Raw genomic sequence first — 21067 nt, forward strand, 5'->3', positions numbered from 1 at the left:
CAGATACTGAAATGTTTCAGGTTTTTTTTAAAGTAATGATAAGCAGTATAATGTTTTTAATAATCTTCATACATTTTCAAAAAGCATTACAAAAATCAGTTATAAAGAAAAATACACATGCTTTTGTAGAATGGCTTTTAGTAAAAAGCCAAATTATTAAACTAAAAAAAAAAAAAAAAAAAAAAAGAGTTCCCAGTGGGAAGCACATACTATTATAAGACTTTGAGCATTAAATCTGCCAGAATAAAGTATTTTTGAAAGAGAATAAAAACACTTTGCATTAAACAGTCATTAACAGTTTGGTAAGTCACATTCTATATAATTGCATATGCAGTACAGAGCCTACCTTTCACAAATATTCCCATATGCAAAGCCAATATTGCTTTAAGCAGCACCACTAGTGATTTCTGCTGTCCACCTGATATTAAGCTTTAGACTACTTAATTACATCCTCCACAAGAGCCAAATACACAGCTTTTTAAACAATGACTATAAAAAGACTATGAGAACTTTTGCTATTTTTTGAAGTACATTCTTAACATTTTTATTCATAAGTAGCCAAGTTAAAACATCTTTTTTTTTAAAAAAAAAAGGCAAATTAAAAAATAGATTCAAATAGGTTTCTCTTCTGTTAGAGGACAGAAAGCTATGAGGTATTTTGTGCAAGCTCACAGAGTGTGCGATTGAACAGGAGAAAAAAAATCTGAGCGTGAAAGAAAATTCCAGCATCCTAGGAAAAAAAAAAAACCTCTGCTCCATCTAATTCATTATTCAATAAATGTATCTGTTCAATCCCAGAAAGCTTCACTCTACAAGCAGGCTGGTAAGAGCTTTAGAACTTACACAACCAGTTTCTAAGGTTATAAACCTCAATTATGTGAAATGACAGTTGAGCAGTACAGACTGAAATACCAACCTCCAAACTATGGTTTAAAAAAGGGTTAAAAAAGCTATTTTGATGTGTGGGTTAGCCTTTATTTTGTATTTCCTCTAGAAATTAATTCAGTATAGAAATTCTACTTAAGATGACTTGGCAAGCACAGCCTAGCAATTAGATAGCAAAATACTGTCCCCCCACCACAGTTCTGTGCACAGATACATTATTTACAAGGAAATGCGTTCCCAAAAGTGTAAAGTAGAGGCAGAAAACAGCTGAGTGCAGCCAGAAAAGGAATTCACCAAATAAGGCAGGAAAACTTGCCTGTCAGTACTGGTAATGAGGAAACCAAGAGGGTAGGTTTCATTTCCTGGGTTACAAATGTGAATCAATCCAAGCCAGAATTTATAAGCAGAATCCAGCAGTTTTGGCAGACAGGCAAGTAATTAAGCTTCACTTGTCTGGAACATGGGTTTTGTTGGTTCGGGCTGCAAAGCAGTTCTTTTCCTTGCCATAACAGGACCTTCCAATTTTGTAAGGCGGGTCTGCTCAACAGAAAAGCTCAGACCTTCGGTGATTTTTCCCATAAACTTTGTATGTCTTAAGCTATAGAAATACCTGCAGTATAGAAGAATGCAAAGCTCACACAGAGTATCACTTGATTTCAAATCTGTTTACTGCAAGTCATTAATTCAATCATGACTGATGCTGCAGCATCAACTGGGAAACTGTTTCATCGCCATTCCAGGTAAAACTGCATGACCTCCGAGTCTCTGGCTCTCCTATCTGTAAAATGGCTGTAACAGTTCACCACTTTCTACCAACTGTTCTGATGTCCCCAGAAGAAAGTGTCTAAAGGGCAAATTAATACTATTCTTCCTAAAATGCTCATACGTGGTGTTACTTGTCAATGCTTCTGTTATCCAATAGGGAAAACATTTTTGAGTATCTCTAAAAATATGAAAGGATTTTTGTCAAATCTCCATTATAGGTAGTACTGACAGCCCTCAGCGCAGTAAGCCAGGCCTGATTTTTGCACTGCATCTGCAATATCTTTTATACTTGGGCAGCTGGCATAGAGTGAGAAAATTCATTAACATGCTAATGATGTGTCCTACTTAAAATTCCAGCTCTGATTATTGTGTGATTAAGTCTCTTCCCTTGACGTCTGCTTCCTTATATCTGCATTACTGTGAGAAATCAACAATTATTAATGAAGTAAAAAAATAGGTTACCAATTTATACACAAGAGAAAGACAAACATACACACACATTTCAGCATTTCAATGTTTTCCAGACAAAGCAGTATTACCTTCAGTAAAAAAAAAAAAAAAATATATATATATATAAAAAAAAGTTTTCAAGAAGTTCACAGGCACAAAAGATAACAGTTCAAGTGCCAGATGAGAAACAGCCATGTGTAGGAGCAATACCTGCACAGAAGGTTTTAAGGTTCTATTAAAAAAAAGGGAGGGCTCCCGATGCAGAAGAAGTAGAATATTATGCCCTGGAAATAATACAAAAGCAAGAATGAGAGGAAACAACAGCTCCAGTTGATCTGATTACTGCTCCCAAAGAAAAACGAAGCATCTCCTTTCTACAGCAAAAGACATTTAAACCAACTGACTTACTTAAACTAGCATTCATTTGCCTTCAAAACGAGGAGACCAAGAGACCACTTTCTTTGCATTACTTTGAGTAACCTATGTTTAGTTACAGACAGACACCTATTTCATTGTGTTGAGCCAAAGCATAGCACAGCTGTGTAGCGAAGAGGAATCACAGGTACATCCCTACTGCACACCAGGACACAGATCAGCCAGCCTAGCCCAGATTGGTTTTGCTGTTTAAGTTCACATAGCCTGAAGGGTTCCCTAATGAAATCTGTGCAGGCAGCTAGAAAGAAAAGCCAGAGGACAGTAACATCCTCAGCTAGTAGAATTAGGTGGAGAACGGATTTCTCTCACTGGCTTCTAACTATAAGAAGGAGAAGTCAAACTAACCAAGAACGGGCTTCACCAAGCAATGGTACCACTCATTCTAATTTTACCCATGGCACAGAGCAGCTGAGCACATGCTGCACTAGTAGCTCAAAGAACAGAAATCATTTTTCTGTGAGACTACACTCTCCCAAAATCACACTATCCCCAAAACCAAGGGGTCAGCACACCCTGCATCACAAGCCCCATGCCCCTGCTGTATCCCTTGTGCTGATGTTGGACCTCCCACCAGGCACTAGTGGGTCTCACGGGGGCACTGATGCCCACGTTGTAGCAGGCTTCTGGGCTGCGCTGGCATACAGGATGGGGAAGAAACACAAGTAAAAGGCAAAACCACCCTTCTCAACAGCAACACAGATTTTACTTGTGTAAATGAACCACAAAGCCTGAGGACGTGCATTAAGTCAGCTTGGCCACCCTGACTCAAATTTCACCTTTCACAGTGCAGACAAAGCCAACACAATTATCTACAGTTCTTTTAAACAACAGCCAAAACGAATGGTAACAAAATCGTATTCCAATTGTTCATGCTTTTTTCTCCAAATATAAAAGTACTTTACAAAATAACAACTGGTTCATAAGGGTGGATACTGTCTTTGAGATATAATCTAGATACTGTTTTCCAGAGTGTACCAGAAGGCTTACGTTCAGTTAAATGTGTTGTTACCAAACTCATACTAGTGCTCTCAAACCTACGTGAGTTTTCATTTGTTAAAGGAGAAAACGGTGCAGACAACACACAAGGAGGGCAGAGATGAGGAAAAAGAAAGATCTCAGATTTTCATTTGTGTCTCTGACTAGTATCTGCTTGATAGTTTTATTTTACACAAGGATAAGTTTCTCCTTGCGCCTACAGAATCACAATAAATTAAAAGAATAATCCATGTAGTAAACACAGTATTTTGCAATTTACTGCCATAAACTCTAGGACAGCAGAGGTCAGGCCAAGAAGACACCTCATTCCAGCTACATATATGCAAAATGGAAAGAAAAAAATATCTGTGAACCACTACCAATTCTGTTACATCAGCTAGAGTCTTGCAGAGGTTTTGTTTAAAAACCTGCTGCAGAAAAGTACAAATGAGAAGCACATGCATATTATCAAAAGTTTAATTGTCCTAGAAACAAAGGAGTGGATTAGAAGGTCAGAACCCTCTTCAACTCACTTGGAAGCCCAAGCAATGAGGAAGCATTGCCTGGTGTGTATTTGCAACTTTGGATCACAATGCACTGATCTGGGGAATCTCTTTTAGAATTTTTATCTAGTTTCTAAGAAAGCAAGTTTTTCTCTAGTAGCATGTGTGCATATATATATTCTTCTATGCATTTTTAAAACATTGTTGTAAGACATATCCAAGTGCCTACAAAACTTTGCTTCTAGGATAGCTCTGCTTATCCATCTGCCTATGAAGAAACTTCATATAATTTTAAAACAGAGGTGCTTTCCTCTCTTCAACCACCTTATAAGATCTGGAAAAAGGAAAGACATTTCAAACCACAAAAGCTTTAAAGTAGCTCTCAGATTTATACTTAGCTGTTTAGAGGTAACTATAGTAACTGTACATTTGTAGTCAATTAAATGTTACTCAGCCTTTTCATTTAATCAAGCAGCAAGGCCACTTTATCTGCTTAACTTCAGGAGAGGATACAGCAGATAAGAGGCTAAGTCAAGTATAGGAACAACTGTGCTGTTTGTTAATTTGTCAGTAGCTTTCACAGTAATTCCAGAGAACTTCTCCAATTTCACCATGACACTACAACCCAAGCACCCTGCTTACAGTTACATGTGAGATGCATTTGGCAAGCTGTTTAAACCCCAACTCAAACTAAATTTACAAAGACAACTCTTGGCTTCTGAACCAGCCATCCCTTGCACCTTGTATATTCAGACTCATCACCAAGTGTTTTATATATATATATATATACACACTAAAAATTTAGTTACATATCCTAAATACATTGCTATTGTCACAGCCAGCCACATCTACTGCTTCCACATAAAAGACCACGTTTCTCCGTATGTAAATGCATGCACAATATCATCATCACTATTATAAAAATGGGCTTAAAAAACAAAGTTTTTGGGAACAGGGCTAAGAGATTTCAAAAATCTGTATGTTGCTGGGATACCCTTCTCCCGCTCAGACTCTCTCACCTCAAGGGGAAACAGCTGAGAGCATATTCAGCATAATGCTTATCTAGGTCCTGGCCAAACTTACCTCAGAAAGATCAGTGCATTTCATGAAATTCAGGATGGTTCATCAAACCCTGTAGACATCTAGGATCTCATGACTGAGCAAAAGCTGCAAGAGCTTGTGAACTACTTACCAAAGGCAGTCTCTCCTTCTTCAAGCTCTTGTTTCAGTCTGGTGTAATCATCTTTGATTCTCTCTAGTTTTCGGACATTTCTGGCACTCAGAACCAACAGTTCATTGAGAAGTCCTTCCAGCCCCTCCTTCTCTGATGTTAATGATCTTATTTCTTCTGTTAGGTCCTTTGCAGTACCAAAGTTCCTTCCTGTGTGTTTTGTGGGGATAAGGGGTAGGAACACAAAAGAGACAATGAAGCAGATACTTGTAACATCAGTAGGTTACACAGCAAACAAGGGAAATTAAGCAACTATAATTCTCAAAAGCAACTGAAAGACCAATCTGAGGGGGGAAAGGGCAAAAGAAAAAAAAACTGCTTTGCAAGCATCCATTTCAATAATATACTACAAAACCAATCGTGACTGTAGCAAATTTAACCTTATACATACAGAAATACTGTGTTCAAATTGCAGATATAATTTACAATTTTGAAGAAAACCTGTTCCTAAGGGACCATACTTCAAAAAATGTCATACTGTGATTCACTGATCACTACAGTGTGATCTGTCAGACCATTTTCTTCTCTCGGAGAACACCTCAACTTGCAATACTTTTGAAATAGATGCTGCCAATCTACTAGAACCTGAAGTATTTCTTCTTGAACAAAGCAGCACTATGATGTTGCTCCTAATAAGAATCAGAAGACTGCTTAGAAACAACACACAGCATTTCCTAAATGGCATGCAGCCTGTGCAAAAGCTGTCAGGAGATATTCTTCTGAGAGACTATACTTGAAAGTCACAACTCTCCAGTTCTGGTTCTCCCTGAAGCATAAAACCTCATACACAGGCAGAATACCTCAGTATCACCAGCTCACACTGCTCTGCATTTTTTAAAAATGACTGGCTCCTTTGGACAGGGATCCACGTCAAAAGTTCAGTTCCCAACTGGCTTGCAATATAGCCAAGCAACGTTTGCCCACTTGACCTTTTTGAATACCATTTTTACAAGAACCTGAGAGGAATGTTTCCTTACTTCACAGGGAAGCCTTGAGTATATATAGGCAATAACAGTCTGAGATGCTCAGCTATTAAATGATTTTTAAAGTGCAGTAGAGTAACTGTTGCAATGCTACATTTATACAGATGAACCTGTGTTTTCAGTGATTCAGTTGCTTGGGGGGGGGGGAGTGGGTGGAGAAAAAATAAACAAAAAAAAACACTTTAAAGAATACCAATTTCCATGTAGACTTACCCAATACAAGATAAAAGACCTATAGCACAAGATCTAAACTCTAGCATCATCCTGACTTAGCAAGAATTTGGTGGTATGATATAATATATTAATGCACTTAGAAAATTTAGTCTTGAAGCAAATATAAAGCACATTCAGTCACACATGTAAGACATATAATGGCTTCTGAAGTGCATGCAATGACTTCAGACTCCAGAAATAACTATAATACCACTAGTATTATTAAGATACAAAGATGTCCTTTGGCTTTTGTTTCTGGAATATTGTAAGATGTTGCTTACACTCAAGAGAGCAATTAAAAAGTATAGTTTAGAAAATTGAGGCATAATCCAAAATATTAAATCCACATTAGAGTATTCTAAACTGTGGCATTACATCCTTTTTACCTGGTGTCTCAAGAGTGTTGGTCACAAAGTCTTAAACAGGAATGTTTTGCCTGCTGCTCAGTTGCTTCAGGACAGAGGAGTGAGTATTTACACTGGTCAGAAACCACTGTCAGCTGCTGAAAGCAGCTTCACTCCTCCAGAATGTAAGAGTGAACAGAAGCACTTCCAGCAAATAACTACAATCATCCTCCTGGAGGAAAGAAGCTGCTGCAAACTGAAGTGGCTGTATGGAGACAAGTGTGCCAAAGGGAGACTGCACTTCCAAGAATTTTGAGAAAAATGGTATCAAACAAGATAAATCTAAAGACTGTACATGGCAAAGTATGGTAGCTTTTGTTTCATTTTAGTTTAGTCCTAAGGCTATGGTAGTTTCAACCAACCACTTTTCCCCACTTAAAGCTGGCACTTTGTTTCTATTTAAGAGTTCAATTCTAATTCTCAGATAAAATCCTGTTTGCCAGTTCTGTCTTATAAAGAATTCTACAATTAAATAACTATAAATATGCTTTACAAACAATAGGATCTCATGGTTTACCAGTGCATTTACTGGGAAACAATAGTGCAATTTTTGTTATCCAAATCTGTCACACATTCCCAAGCGGGCAAAACACAGCAGCAAGAAAAGTAAGACAAAAATCATTGGGAAAATGGCAATGATTCAGATGCTTCTAAGGCAACATGACTTACAATTCAACATGCCACCTTTATTCACCTGAATTCATCTCAAGCATCAAAGCACAAGAGCCTTAATAAAACATGAAGGCAAGAGATTCTTCATTAGAATCTGGAACCTGCTCTTGCATTTTAGAAGTCAACAAGAAAAGTAGTACGATATTACATATTAAAGTCTTATGCATACCAAATGGATCTTAATTCCCAGAGGGGAATTTTATATCAAAACTGAGGCTATGAGGAAATGGCATTAGATACATACCCAAAATCCAAAACACAGGTGCTTGATGCAGCTACCCATGACAGCAGAAGTGTCTGGAAGTCTGCCGTGAAAATTCAGAAGAGTGTACACAAACTCATGCACCACAAGCGCCATGAGTGAGCTCCTGACCTCAATCATAGCAGCCAAAATAGCTGCTTTCTAAATGCCATGAGAAGGTTGATTTAAAAATTAATATATAATGTCTAGCTGCCAGCATTAAAAGACATGTCCTTTTAGGTTTGTTTTTTTCTTTTTTTATTTGTTAAGAGACAAAGTCACATTTAGTGCTGTAGAAACATTCTGAAGATGTGTCAAAATATTTTATTCTGCTAATATCCTGAAAATGCTGAAATTCTTTTGATGATAAAAGAATTATTTTTCCTAAATGAACACAATACCTGTTCCTTTGTCACCCACTCAGAGCTATGTTTTATACAGCCATACCACTGGGAGAGTTCTAGCTGGGTGATACAATACAAATAAAGTCAGTCCCAATTCTTCCCAGGAAACTCAAAAATCACTGAAGCTAACGGAACTGTTCACACAGAAAATCTGTATGGAGACAGTAAAAGTAAGGAACGAATAGCCTAAGATCAAAGCTTAGCTTTTTGTCTAAACCAAGACAGAAACAGGGATTTTGAAATGGACCAAAGGGCAAAATGCTACTTTTCCCATCCTTCATCCTGTCTCACAATGATGCTTACTACTAATGTGCAATTTTAGCCACTTCATACATGTTCATATAAACACATTGGGAACAAACTGGTACACCAAATGAGGAAATCCACAAATTCAGAAAACTGTTCATAAACCTCCAGGATTGAAAGTCTGATGCTTTATCAGAATCGTAAATCTATTCCATTTCAACTTGAATACATGGAATCAAGACTGCTTGGGTAATCATGGGAAGTAAAGATGGGATTACAATAAAATCTGAAATCATTCACATGAACTCAACCAAACTGATTATACTTCTACAACACTGAAAAATCAATTTTTAACTTTCCAGCTAATTCAAAGTATCCAGTGCTGTTACCAGGTTGAATTACATGTTTGTAGTACACTGTCATAAGGAGCTGAGCAGATACTCAAGAGCTGAGCCTCTTGATACTTTCAAGAGGCTGAACAGTACCATTACCTCGAAAGACAGCAACAAAATCCCAGTTTAAACTTCCTCCTTGATCTTACCCTCTGGGGCTATCGCTTCATATACATCCTTCATAACCCACTCTCTACAGTGGGTCATATCAGGTAAGTGGCTTGATGTGAATGCCAAAACCACCAGCCAAATCAAACAAAACAACCCACACTGGGAAAACTAAAAAAATTATCCCCAGGCACAAACTAGCTATATAACTGCTTTTATTCACTGCAAACATAAGTACATATTTATTTTCCTCTCTTCCTAGAATTTTATTTGTATGGCTATAGCTAAATAGTGCTCTGCATATCAAGTATACTTTCTCTATACCTAGTTACATGCCACAGACTCAAGTCCATTATAATAGCTCATTGTTAGGTTTTACTGTATTGGCCAGATTGTTGCCCATTTAGTAGCCTCAAACTAACATATGAAGTTGTTACCATTTACCAAAACCAAACTGACTAAAAATATGGTTGACTAAAAATCTGTCCCATTTTGTAAAAGCTAAACATGTTATCATTTAAGCTTTATTAAATATTTCTCCCCTTCAAAACCTAAGACAAAGTTACCGGCCCACAAGGCTTTTTCTTGTATTTATGGCAGAAATTACATAAGCTCTTAGTTTTCATTACTTACACTTGAAGTAGTGGTAAGTCCCATCCCTACTGAAACTATATCCAATGTAGTGTGAGCAAAGGAGACATTTTTCCATTCACAGAAAAGCATACATAATGGACACTGGCTTGAACATAGGAAAGAACAGACTGGTCATTCTTTATTATTACCTATAAACTAATTCTTCATAGTCTAACACCATTACCTTTAATAATACATAAGAAAGTGAAAATTTCTATTTTAGCTTAAGGCATTTGCTGCCATGGTATTTATCAATGGCACTGGAATTCAAGGCTGAAAATCCTCTACCCTTATGATTAATGAGAATACAAACTGATTCCAACACCAGAAAAAAAAAAAAAAATGAAGAAAATAAATATCATTCAGCTGCTCACGAAGAAAAGAGAAAAACCTAAAACCATGACAGAAATGTGAGATTTTGGAAGCACTGCCGTTATGTTTGCACCTCTGAAAAAAAAAAAACAAAGAGCAAATGAGGGACAGCCTACAATCTCCTGAAACATTTCACAAGAATTCCAGCATATCTGAATCACAATTACTGTTTTAAGCAATAACGTGTGCCAACGCTTTCATGAAGCACAATGCAACTCAATGATTGATGTGATCTTGAAAGGTAAAGTAAGAAAATCCATCTAGAAGCAGGCAAGAGACCTCACAGACATACATTTGAAGGAGGAATTCTCTGCCACAGAAAACCTTGTTACTACACTGAACCAGTCACCATAGAGCAACCAGGAACCACCACCTTCCCTCCCACTCCTTCAAAAAGAAAGTGAGGGAGCATAAAACCTCAGCAATAATAAAATTTCAAATCAATAATAACAACTCAGACTCACGTGAAAATTATCAATGAGAACATGCACAAAAAGCTGTAGAAAAAGGCAGAGGTTTGAAAGACAGCAATTCAGCAAGACTGAGACACAACCTGTTCCAAGGAGCAATAGCTACTGGTGACTGTCAGGCCACCAGATGCCCTCAAGTGCATGCACTTGGGTTGGTAAGTATAGCCCAGGAGCACATTAGTCCCCGCAATTTACTATGTGCATCAGCCAATAAATGGTTGTTGCAAGTCATGTATAATTTCTTAAAACATTATAAAGGATGCCCAACTGAGAGTGACTCCAAGGCTCACCCAATAGCACAGGCACATGAGCACACAAGCTTCCCTACATCGTCACTTCCCCTACCCCATAGCTCCCACTCACCTTATGCTTTGGTTTTTACATCTCCCCTCTCCCCTGCCTTGGCCTCCAACTCATTGCTGCTACCAGCAGAGAGGAAGGAACATGCTGAGAGTTGGGAAACAGCCTAGACTTGATCTCCATGATCTTGAGGGCTGCAGGAAACCATTAACTCCTTTTTAACCAACCAGGCCAAGAAAGAAAACCAGAGAAGGATGAGAGAGAGAAGTATTCATGCCACCTAGGTTTAGGCACCAAAAGCACATGCACTGGGATTCTGAGGTTTGTTAACTTGACTCCCAGACAGCCAGCGGAAAAAGGGACATCACTGCCCCCTTCCACAGACTATACAGGGGTTCTCTTGAATCCCCTCCAGATCACAGAACAGCCATTTTCCATGGTGTGAGAGCACCTTCCCTTCACAGAATCATAGAATTCCAGCTTTTACCATCTAACATTCCTCCTTTGAGCAGAAAACCCTGGAAACGGAACAGCCAGAGAGACTACTTGACCTTCTCTCCTGCTCCAGGCATAGTAGCTTAAGTAACAGGAAAGTAAAAGAGTAAGTTGTTACATGACTGCCTTTTGCAACAGAAGTAAAGATTTTCTGCTGTCTGGTCACGTATCATGCTGGAACTTCAGCTACAATAAATTAGCCTTGAAGCTCACTGAAAGCCAGTAACATCCAGCAGTCTCATTTGGAAATGAGCTGAAAAAGACAAATAGCATAGCTGTCTGAGGTCTGTGTGACTGAGACTTGGGTCTGGGGGCTCACTGGCGTTATGTTTGCCAAAAACTGCATCACTTGCACCCATACACAGTGGCAAATTTTACTTCACGGAGCATGAAGTGACTGTTGTGGGAAGACATTCCAATACACAGTATTGTATGCTGGAGACAGACATTGCAATAGTGGCATGAAGAAGAATTAATCTTAATATTCCTCTGAACCATTAACGCACACCACTGCCGCCAGCAAGAATCTGCATGTGCGGACCCAGCTATGTCATCTGACAAGACACAGAACTCAGACTCCAATTCATCAAAAATTAAGCCTTCATAGGGCTGGAGACTTTCCTGTTACAGTTCTTTTCTGCGACATGCAGAACTTGCCCTAAACAAGCATCAAAGAGGCAACAGTTCTAGCGTTAAGTTTTGTGGAAATACGGTACCTAGTATTCATGTCATACTATTTATACTTCTACACTAACACAAGGAAAAAACTCTTTTTGTTGTACCACTGCAATCATCCCACAACAGCATTTCCAAGAAGATCCCTCTTGCAGGTATTTAATGAAATAGAGATAGCGCTAATCACAGGATGATGACACACAACCTCTCACCAGTATAGAGGGTTTTAAGATCAAGAATGTTTTAAATTTCTTTTTAACTACTTACAAGTCACCTCATTGTAACTTCTCTATTTGGATATAATTTGTGTTTGCAAAGACATAAGGAAAGTTAATGACATGCATCTCAGATAACTACATAACAAACTCAGCATTTCATTCATGCCTGCTTAGCTCCCTGCTAGCCACTTTCTGCCTATGTAGTCCAATGCTATTATGCATTCTCAAGAGGAAAAAATTCACATAGATCTACGAAGACACTGTAAAAACGTATCAGACAACCTCTTTTATTATTCAAATATAGGAAACATGAAATGACAACTAAAAATTCATTTTAGCTTACAAACTTTCTCCTATTCCCAAATCATTTTCTAAGGAAAAATGAGAAACACACAATTTCTCATATACAATTTGCTCTCCTGCAAAACAGCCCAAAGTAGGTAAATAAATTTTAGTAATATTTCTACAGTTACATACCCACTCTTTTAGCATACCATCCTATCTAAATTTTCTTACTGGTTTAGGATTATTTCATCTGCAATTTATTCCCCCAAAACATTTCACACTCAATAGACACACAATGCTAACAAAGAACAGAGCATTATGTGTTGTGCTCTTCCCGTAACTAATGACAGAATTCTTATGAGCATATTAACAACTACTGCAAGAAGCAACTGTTACAATATCACATGCAGGTTTTTAAGTGCTGACATTAAGGTGTTTTGTTTTAATAAAAAACAACCCTACTAGATGCTAAATCATAACATTTCATCGATAAGTATTTACAAATGTGTATGTCAACAGTAACATCTCAGGCAATCAGGAGCACTTGTTAGCTATAATTAGCTGAAGCTACAGACTTAAAAACCATGAACAATATTATAAGATTCTACTAATTATGTTTGAAAAAAATTCTGGACTAGCATCTCAGGAGTATTAACTGAAAGTCAGTTATCACAACAGGCAAATGCCTGCAGAAGTAAGGGAGTTGTTGATATAAAGGATCCGAATTGTAACCGTTGACAAAAATACTTCTTGAACATTTGAATACGTGCTGCTTCTCTCTCCCCCCAAAATCTCACTGTGATTTAATGACCGTATTTATTCAATGGCTTTCAGTAATCAAAAGATTCACAAAGTTTCTTTCTCCTCCAAATTGAGCTTTATGCTTCTTCCAAGGACAAAATAACAGGGAGAAGAGACATTCACACATGTAGCATCATCTCTTATATCTTTACAGTATTATTATAGTCTTAAAATTAAAGGTATTGTATTGACAGAACTAACAGAACTGTTATACTTACATTGCATTAATTGTAGTATTTTCCTCACAAAAAAAGAAAAAAAAAAATCAGTTATATTCTTAATTTTCTGGTGCAAGGACACCAGTACTGTAAAAGTGTGTTTGGTATAGGAAGTACAGTTCACATAGAATATAAACACTGCCCTGAAGCTATCAAGGTAGCTATTAGAGGACGAGTTATATTATCATGCTTTCCAAGTCATCACATCATTAAGTCATTGCATGTAAGCTCCGAGTATGCATGTACCACTTAACAACTATATTCTTAAGCTCATAGAATCATAGAATAGTTAGGGCTGGAAAGGACCTTAAGATCATCTAGTTCCAAGACCCCTGCCATGGGCAGGGACACCTCAAACTAAACCGTGTCACCCAAGGCTTTGTCCAACCTGGCCTTGAACACCACCAGGGATGGAGCATTCACAACCTCCCTGGGCAACCCATTCCAGTGCCTCACCACCCTAACAGTAAAGAATTTCTTCCTTATATCCAATCTAAACTTCCCTTGTTTAAGTTTTAACCCGTTACCCCTTGTCCTATCACTACAGTCCCTAAAGAAGAGTCCCTCCCCAGCATCCTTATACCTAACTTAACTTTTATGATACACTAATACAGATGTGTGCAACTGCATTCAGTTACCTTTCTCCTTTGACACTGTTCCAAAATCACTGAATTCTAACTGCTTCCTCAAGAAAAATGCTATGTTAAAGAAAAGTGATGAAACAGCTGTTTAGAGTTGATCTCAGTATCCATCGGTACTGTTGTTTGATGTAACTGTTAGCATGAATGATCTAACCGCTAGATATAAAAGCGGAAATAACAGATATTTATCCCTTCCTCATGCGTCCAGACTAAATTAAAACCTCTATGACCAAACCTTATTGTTACTGCATATTTAATATATACACTATAATTCCCTCTGTATTTCATGCTACTCCAAAACTGTCCCTAAATAATTGTGTATTACCCAATTGATGATTCTCCCACCTTATAATGATTTAATATACTCAAGGTATTCATTAACAGCTGCCTGACAGTTCAGGGTATACATAGGTAAAGTATCTTGTTTAAAACTTAAGCAGTTCTTAAAAGGTTAAGACCTACTTCTTAACTATGCCTTATTTAAGAAATGTCATTCGTTTATGCCTAATACAGGAATATACAGAAACTGAATAATTCAGCTTTCTCTATATTATCCACCGCTCACTGTTTTTGCCCTATTAAGTTAAAAAAAAAGAAAAAAAAAGGGGCTATTTTTATCTCTTTCTTCCTCTTTCCTCTTCTGCATTTATAAAATCTTTTCTTCCTGACTTGCTTCTCTGCACACTGCAATTAATTCTGCACCCTGAATTTCTGATTTTATCATTTCATGCTTTAAGACTAAAATATAGACTAAAATATTTCCCTTCCTCCCTACCCCCCCAGTCCCCCCCCGATTTTTTTTTTTTTTCCTTTCAGGTCTTCAGAGAGCTAATTTTTTTTATTCCCATATTTCCCCCATATCCTCTGCACACTATTCTTCATGTAACATAAACAAGAGCCATCACATCAAATAAACGCATCCATATCTTATGGCAAGAGAAAGGAATTACAGTATCCACTGTCCCCATACTACCTTTTGTCCGTGATTTTTAGCCAGCTCCCTCCAGAATTTTGCCTTATAACAACTTAGGATTGTACCACAGTCATTAGAATTCCCTGACGTGAGAGTTTTCCAGGGTAAGAATTTAAAAGAAATAAAAAAAAATTAAAAAGAAAGACAAAGGAACAATGCTTATCATCAGTATTAAGAAATCACACTGACACTTCTTAAAAATGCATAGAAAGGCAATCATAGTCCCAGTGCTGTGCAGTTTATGGAAACATCAGCATTAAACTGTCTTTTGAATTCATCCCTGAAATAAGAAACCTCTTTTAACATCTAAAAAGTATAAAAGAGTTATGAATGTTTTGAAGATCATCTTCAAGTTGTCATTTACTCTGCCAAAGCTTCTGAGGTACATATTTTCTGGCCAACTGCTTCCTGCTGCCAGCATGAAGCAGTTGCACGTCCAGTCTATGGGATATTTTGTTCTCAAGAAAGTCATAAAATGATTGTGGAAAACTTTGACCCTGTTTCTGAAAGCAAGAAAATTACCTACATTCAAACAGCCCACAGGCAGAGAAGGATGATTGTTCAGCCCACCTCTCAAAGTTGGACACAGAGAAATAGAGTTTCTATTTCAGAAAGTTGTTATTAGAAACAAGGAAAATGAACATGCTGAGCACCAATACAAGAGCTGGTCCTTAATCTCCTTTAGGACTTTGCTCAAGCCTGGTGTTATCCACTTCTGGCAAACAAACCATGTAACACTGCACAGGGATTCATCTTTAAAAAATCCGTGTGTGCCAGTGCTAGATTCTTGTATCTAATTGAGAAGGTAAATCACCAACACATAGCTACAATATGTCACCTCGACATGTATTAAAACCCTCTAGCCTTTCTTTACTTGGTGTAACACTGGAAAGTTCCTTGTACTCGGGTACAAGGAATTTTCACCCCTACTCAGTTTCCTCTCTGAGGCAGGTGTCTAGCAGAGACACCTACTTACACACCTGCAAACAATATGCTGAATTGAAATAGAACAGAAAACCCACCTCTTCAAACTTAGGAGACAGAACTGCGCTTTGCCTTCTTTCATTCAAAAACAGTGCAGTAATCACAAACAAATGGTATGTAAAGCTGTTACATATCAGGCTCTCTAATCACATCTCAGTGTTTTACTGGTTGTAAATAACAGGCACAAGTGCTCCACAGGCCAAATTGCTCTTTTGCTGCCAGCATTAGTTGTTTAATGATCTGAACAGCAGAAGGTGCCAATTATTGTATTCCATTTAAAAGTGTCATTTAAAGCCACAACTGGAATTATCATGCCTTTCCTGTCAATTTATGCTGTTAGCTAGTATATAAAGTTATATAGGCATATAACTTGTCAGGTCCAGGAACAGCTATTGATAATTCCTTACCAATTTCACCTATGGAAAAATATGTTCTTTGCATGTTCAATACCTACCACACAGCATCCTCTTTACCAGTATTTCCCAACCACATAGAGGGGCCTGAAACACCTTACACAACACAGGAGACATCCTGGTTACCCAGACTTGCCATAACTTCAAGGGATCTACATACGGGAACATCAACTTTCCTAGGAAGTCTCAGACATTAAAAGCTCAGCAAGTGCTCTAACACATCACTCATCAGTGTTAGTCTTTTTCATTACTTAAAACTTACCTGAAACAGCCAGCATTTTTGCTTCAAGTAGAGCTGGTAGTTGAGTCTCAATATCACTCACCTTCCTCCTCAAAGTACTGCAGAGTTTCTGACTCGTGCAAACCTAGATCAAGGCAGACAGCCATGATATACAATTGATTCACTGTAAAATATAAGGCAATTTAAATAGGGCTTCAAATGTTCTTGGTTTACAGACACAACAGAACATCATACAGCAAGGTAGAGAAGCTTAATAAAAAGTGATGTTTTTACAGAAATACCCAACATGAATCAAAATTTCCAGGCTTCGTCGCACATTCTATCATAAAAATAGGGAAAAGTACTAGTATTAGCTACCTGCATGAGAAAGGACATGTATCATTACTAGATACTGAGACTGCACATAGAAGAAAGGCCATCTTACAAATAAGCCAGCATATGGAGTTTAAGATGCCGTAGCACAGAATGTACAGTAATTCTTATAAAAAAAAAATAGAGTACTGCTCATCTTAACTGAAAACAGGCAGAACAGCCAGAATTAATGCTCTACACAGACAATGAATAAAGCTAAACCAGGACAATACTATACTTTGTTTCACAACCAGGAGACACAGCTGACTGGGGCTCAGGTTTATGACTTTCTTGCTCTCTCTTTTTTTATCTTTTTAACTGCAAGTTTTTTCAGCAATGAATCAGGACTGGTATTAAGAAACATCGAGAGATGGGAGGAAAAATAAAAAAGGAAGTTACGCTGTTTCTGTACTTCCCATTTAAGACTACATTACCACTGCAGAAGGACTTCACACAGCATACAAAATTCATACAACTCCCACACACTCAAAAATGTTAGCGTTTTTCCATACTGCACCATTTGGGAAGGAAAGCAAAATGAACAGGAAAATCCCTCAACAAGCTAAGGTAAATCCCTTGTTCTGAAGGCAAGCATCAAACACTTAAAATTGTAGCTGACACTTGAGAAAACATTGTATTCATTGGAACCAAGAGTAAAGCAATAGTGAAGATCGGCACCAGCCAGTTATGAAGAGATGTGAAATGCAATCTACAGAGGAAAGTTTCCCTTCCTACTTGTCTTCTCTGGCCACAAAAATAAGTGCATACACCACGCTGTGAACAGAAGCACAGTTACCACTTCAATTTCTAATAGCAAAAGCCTACAGCTCTAATGGCTTACCTGCTTGTACAATTACAATAATTCAGCTATGACACTAACTAAATCCTTTTAAATGGATGAATATCCCCTTGCTTCAGCTGAGAGCATCTGTTAACCTTTTCCTTAAGTCAACAAAACTACCATGCTTCTTTTGATGCAGGCCAGAACACAGTTGGCTTTCTGTGCTGCAAATGCATATTGCTGGGTCATGTTGAGCTTCTCATCAAAATAACACCTCCAAGTCCTTCTCCTGAAGGCTGATCTCTATCCATTCTCATTGTAATGTCACCTCTCCCTGCCTTCCCTTTAAATCCTGACTCTTAAGCTCTTGATTGATCCTTCATCCATTCCCACACAGAGCAACAGAATAAATCTGAAAGTTTTTAATGACTTTGTTCTAAGTAGTTCTCTCTCTTTAGGGGTACTGAATGGCTCAGTGAACTGCAATTAGACAGGGAACCTTTCAGCTCCAGGAAAACTGTATGAATATATCCCATGCTGCTAGTAACTTCAAGTCATTACCACCAGACAGCTGTTTGGCAATTATGCAAAATAAGCTGGGAGGTTTAATCAGTTTCCAGTGAAAACTGTCCACTTTTGTATGCACTACCATCAGAACAAAGCTCACTGGCACTCTATTAACGGGCAAAATGCAGGAACCAGAGGCTGCTCCTCTTAAATCACAGAGATGATTCTTCTGGAACACGAGATAAGTACATTACCAAGCCTCTGCTTGTATCTATGTCACGTGTATTCTGTAAATAAATGAACAACATTAATCTTCAGAGCTATCATATGGCACAGTTCAACAAAACTAAATGAGCAACTAGGAGAGGCAAAATAATGTAACATCCTCTAAACTAATAGTACTGCTCGGACATTAGATCAGTTCTACTCTACAAGCTCCAATTCTTTTCATTTTTTTCTAATTATTTTATCTTAATAACAGCTACAATTATCCATTACAGTAGCTTATTCAGACACTAAGGAAAGGTTATTTATTAGCTGACAAAAATGAACATTCACAAAGCCAGCTTCCTCTGTTGTTCCCATTCTTCTCTAACCAGTCTGACTGCAACCACCTGTGCCCTCAGCAATGCCCTTTCCCTGGTGTCAGTGACCAGCTCTGCTGTAGCCCATGGTCCAACGAGCTCCAAGTCTAAAAAACCCTCCCTTTCAGTGAAGTTCTTTACAGGCAAATATTACTTTCTTTGGTGGTTTGTGGGGGTTTTTAAAGAAGACTATAAAAAATAAAACACAAAACAAACCAAACAAAAAACAACCCCACACAAAACCTAAAAACCGCACACAAACCACAAACAAGATGCTCTTGTTCAGGAATATTTCTTACGAGTTGTGTTCAGACACATAGATGCTACCCAAAAAAGCAGCCTATCTGAAACCAGTAGGATGCTGTTTAGCAAAGATATGTGGAATCAAGATGAAAAGCAGCAAAATATCAAAAGAAAATTTGCCTATTGTCATCCTCTTCCATCTTTCCAGCATACGATTTTAATCTAAGGCAGCAGAAACAGGGACAAGGACACTGATTAAAGTGCTGAAATTTACGCTTCCTCCAACCATTTCAAGGAAAAAATGATAATAATAATTTTTTAATAACCTTCACATTTCTGTACAACAGCACCTTGGAAAGAAAGAGAAATTCACTTTACACTGCCTAAAGATGACAGTCCACCTGGATCTCCCATCACAGCACAATCTTGCCATTAGCAAAAGCAGATACTAATTTCTGAAGGGTGGTGGTGGATAAGGGGGATTGTTCCCTTCATTAGCAGGCAAATTTTAGCTTTTGCAGCCTCAGCTGAAAACAATACAGATAAGGCAGAAAAGGCCATAGAAATACCAGTGGCACAGGGGAACAAAAAGACCTTTGACAAAGCAGTGTTTTCCCCATACAATGAAAAGGTTTAAAAGATCAGCTCTATTCAGCTTCAGAAAAAAATTAATAGGATGAGACAATCTGAATAAATAAACCAATAAATGATTTGGAGGAGTCTCATTATGTTCTTTCTATTTATCTTCTCTAATAAATAAAAGACCTCACACAGGAATGGAATGAAATTAAAATAATATTTTATCTCTTGAATATTTAAAAGAGCAAACAGGCTGTGGAATTCTACCTTGCAGACCTCAATTGTTATCCGATGTTTCAGGTCTTATTGAAAAAGTCTCTAGATACTATAGCTGTAAAATAAAACTTCAAAAGACACACATTTTCAGGGTAGAAGGTGAAATCTGGTTTAGCTTGCAGATGGCTTGAAATAACATATTACTAAGGTCCTCAATGTCTCATTCATTTTAGTAGATGATCTGTAGGTCAATTACAATCTTTTCCTTGATACCTTATTCATAATATTTTTAAAAATAGGGGAAACATCATGTTATAATGGTGTATAGTATTTTTTTTTCCCCGAAATGTGTGCATAAAGCAAGGAATAGAGGAGAATAAGCTCAAAATTATGTAGGAAAGGAGGGAGGGATATTGAGATGCAGCCTTTGAATAGTCTTCTGAACAGTGCATGCCAAAAGCATTGGTTGAGATGATTAGAAAGAATAGATTGTAAAGGATAAAATTTTTACTAATTTTGATGTGTGCTACTAGAGAAAGAACACGAAAAATAAAGTTTATTTCAGAGTATAAATTCATTACTGATCAAAAGCCAGGAATATTTTCCACTCCCTTTTCCATATAGACCAATATGGGTCAGCTACAATAAATGGACCTTTTTTTCTAGAGCTCTCTTGAAGCAAAGATGTTCTGTGACTCGCTAAAATAAAAAGAAAATTTTAGTATTCTCTTTCTCAGAAGGAGGCCATGAGAAATAAGAAAATTAAAGAAAAAGTATTAACATCTCTGGTTAGAAACAAAAGATACGCTAAATATTCCATATCACTTTTCTTTATATTTTTAAAGGGGAATAAGAATGAGATTGCTAGTTTAGTATTAGTGTGGTGGGAAAGATAGGTGCTTCATTTATGCTTTTCTTTTACATCAATGAAACCAGTCAGCTAGGAAAGTAAGAGGCTCTATATGAAGAGTGAAAGCATTAAGTTGTGACCAGAGTTCACTTTCATTTCATGAAGCTGAGGATTCTTTTCCTAACTTTTCCTAAATAGAGACTAGCAAACATAAACCAAAAACCAACAAATTACTCCACCTGCTTCTTAAACGTAATCTCTGTGGCCTGTCTAAATATAAAAGCTGGGTTTTTTTTTTTGCAGTGTATGTTTAAAAATGTTTATATGCAG

The 21067-nt window shown here is 37.5% G+C and overlaps 1 protein-coding gene across 3 annotated transcripts in view; it reads right to left on the reverse strand.

Annotated features, from left to right (window-relative positions):
* Positions 1–21067, reverse strand: part of DISC1 (DISC1 scaffold protein) — a 202941-nt gene that overhangs the window by 105548 nt on the left and 76326 nt on the right. For all 3 annotated transcript variants that reach the window (XR_009969083.1, XM_062641772.1, XM_062641771.1), the window contains exons 8-9: positions 16648–16750; positions 5206–5394 (exon numbers count right to left, since the gene is read on the reverse strand). Coding sequence is in view for 2 of the 3 variants with exons in the window: in XM_062641772.1 (XP_062497756.1) it covers positions 5206–5394; positions 16648–16750 (292 nt within the window). In the remaining variant the exon portion in view is untranslated. The remainder of the gene's footprint in view (positions 1–5205; positions 5395–16647; positions 16751–21067) is intronic.

The sequence above is a fragment of the Pezoporus occidentalis genome, unplaced genomic scaffold (assembly GCF_034315485.1).
Source record: "Pezoporus occidentalis ecotype Australia unplaced genomic scaffold, CSIRO_AGI_Poc_V1 ctg7, whole genome shotgun sequence".
Taxonomy (NCBI): Eukaryota; Metazoa; Chordata; class Aves; order Psittaciformes; family Psittacidae; genus Pezoporus; species Pezoporus occidentalis.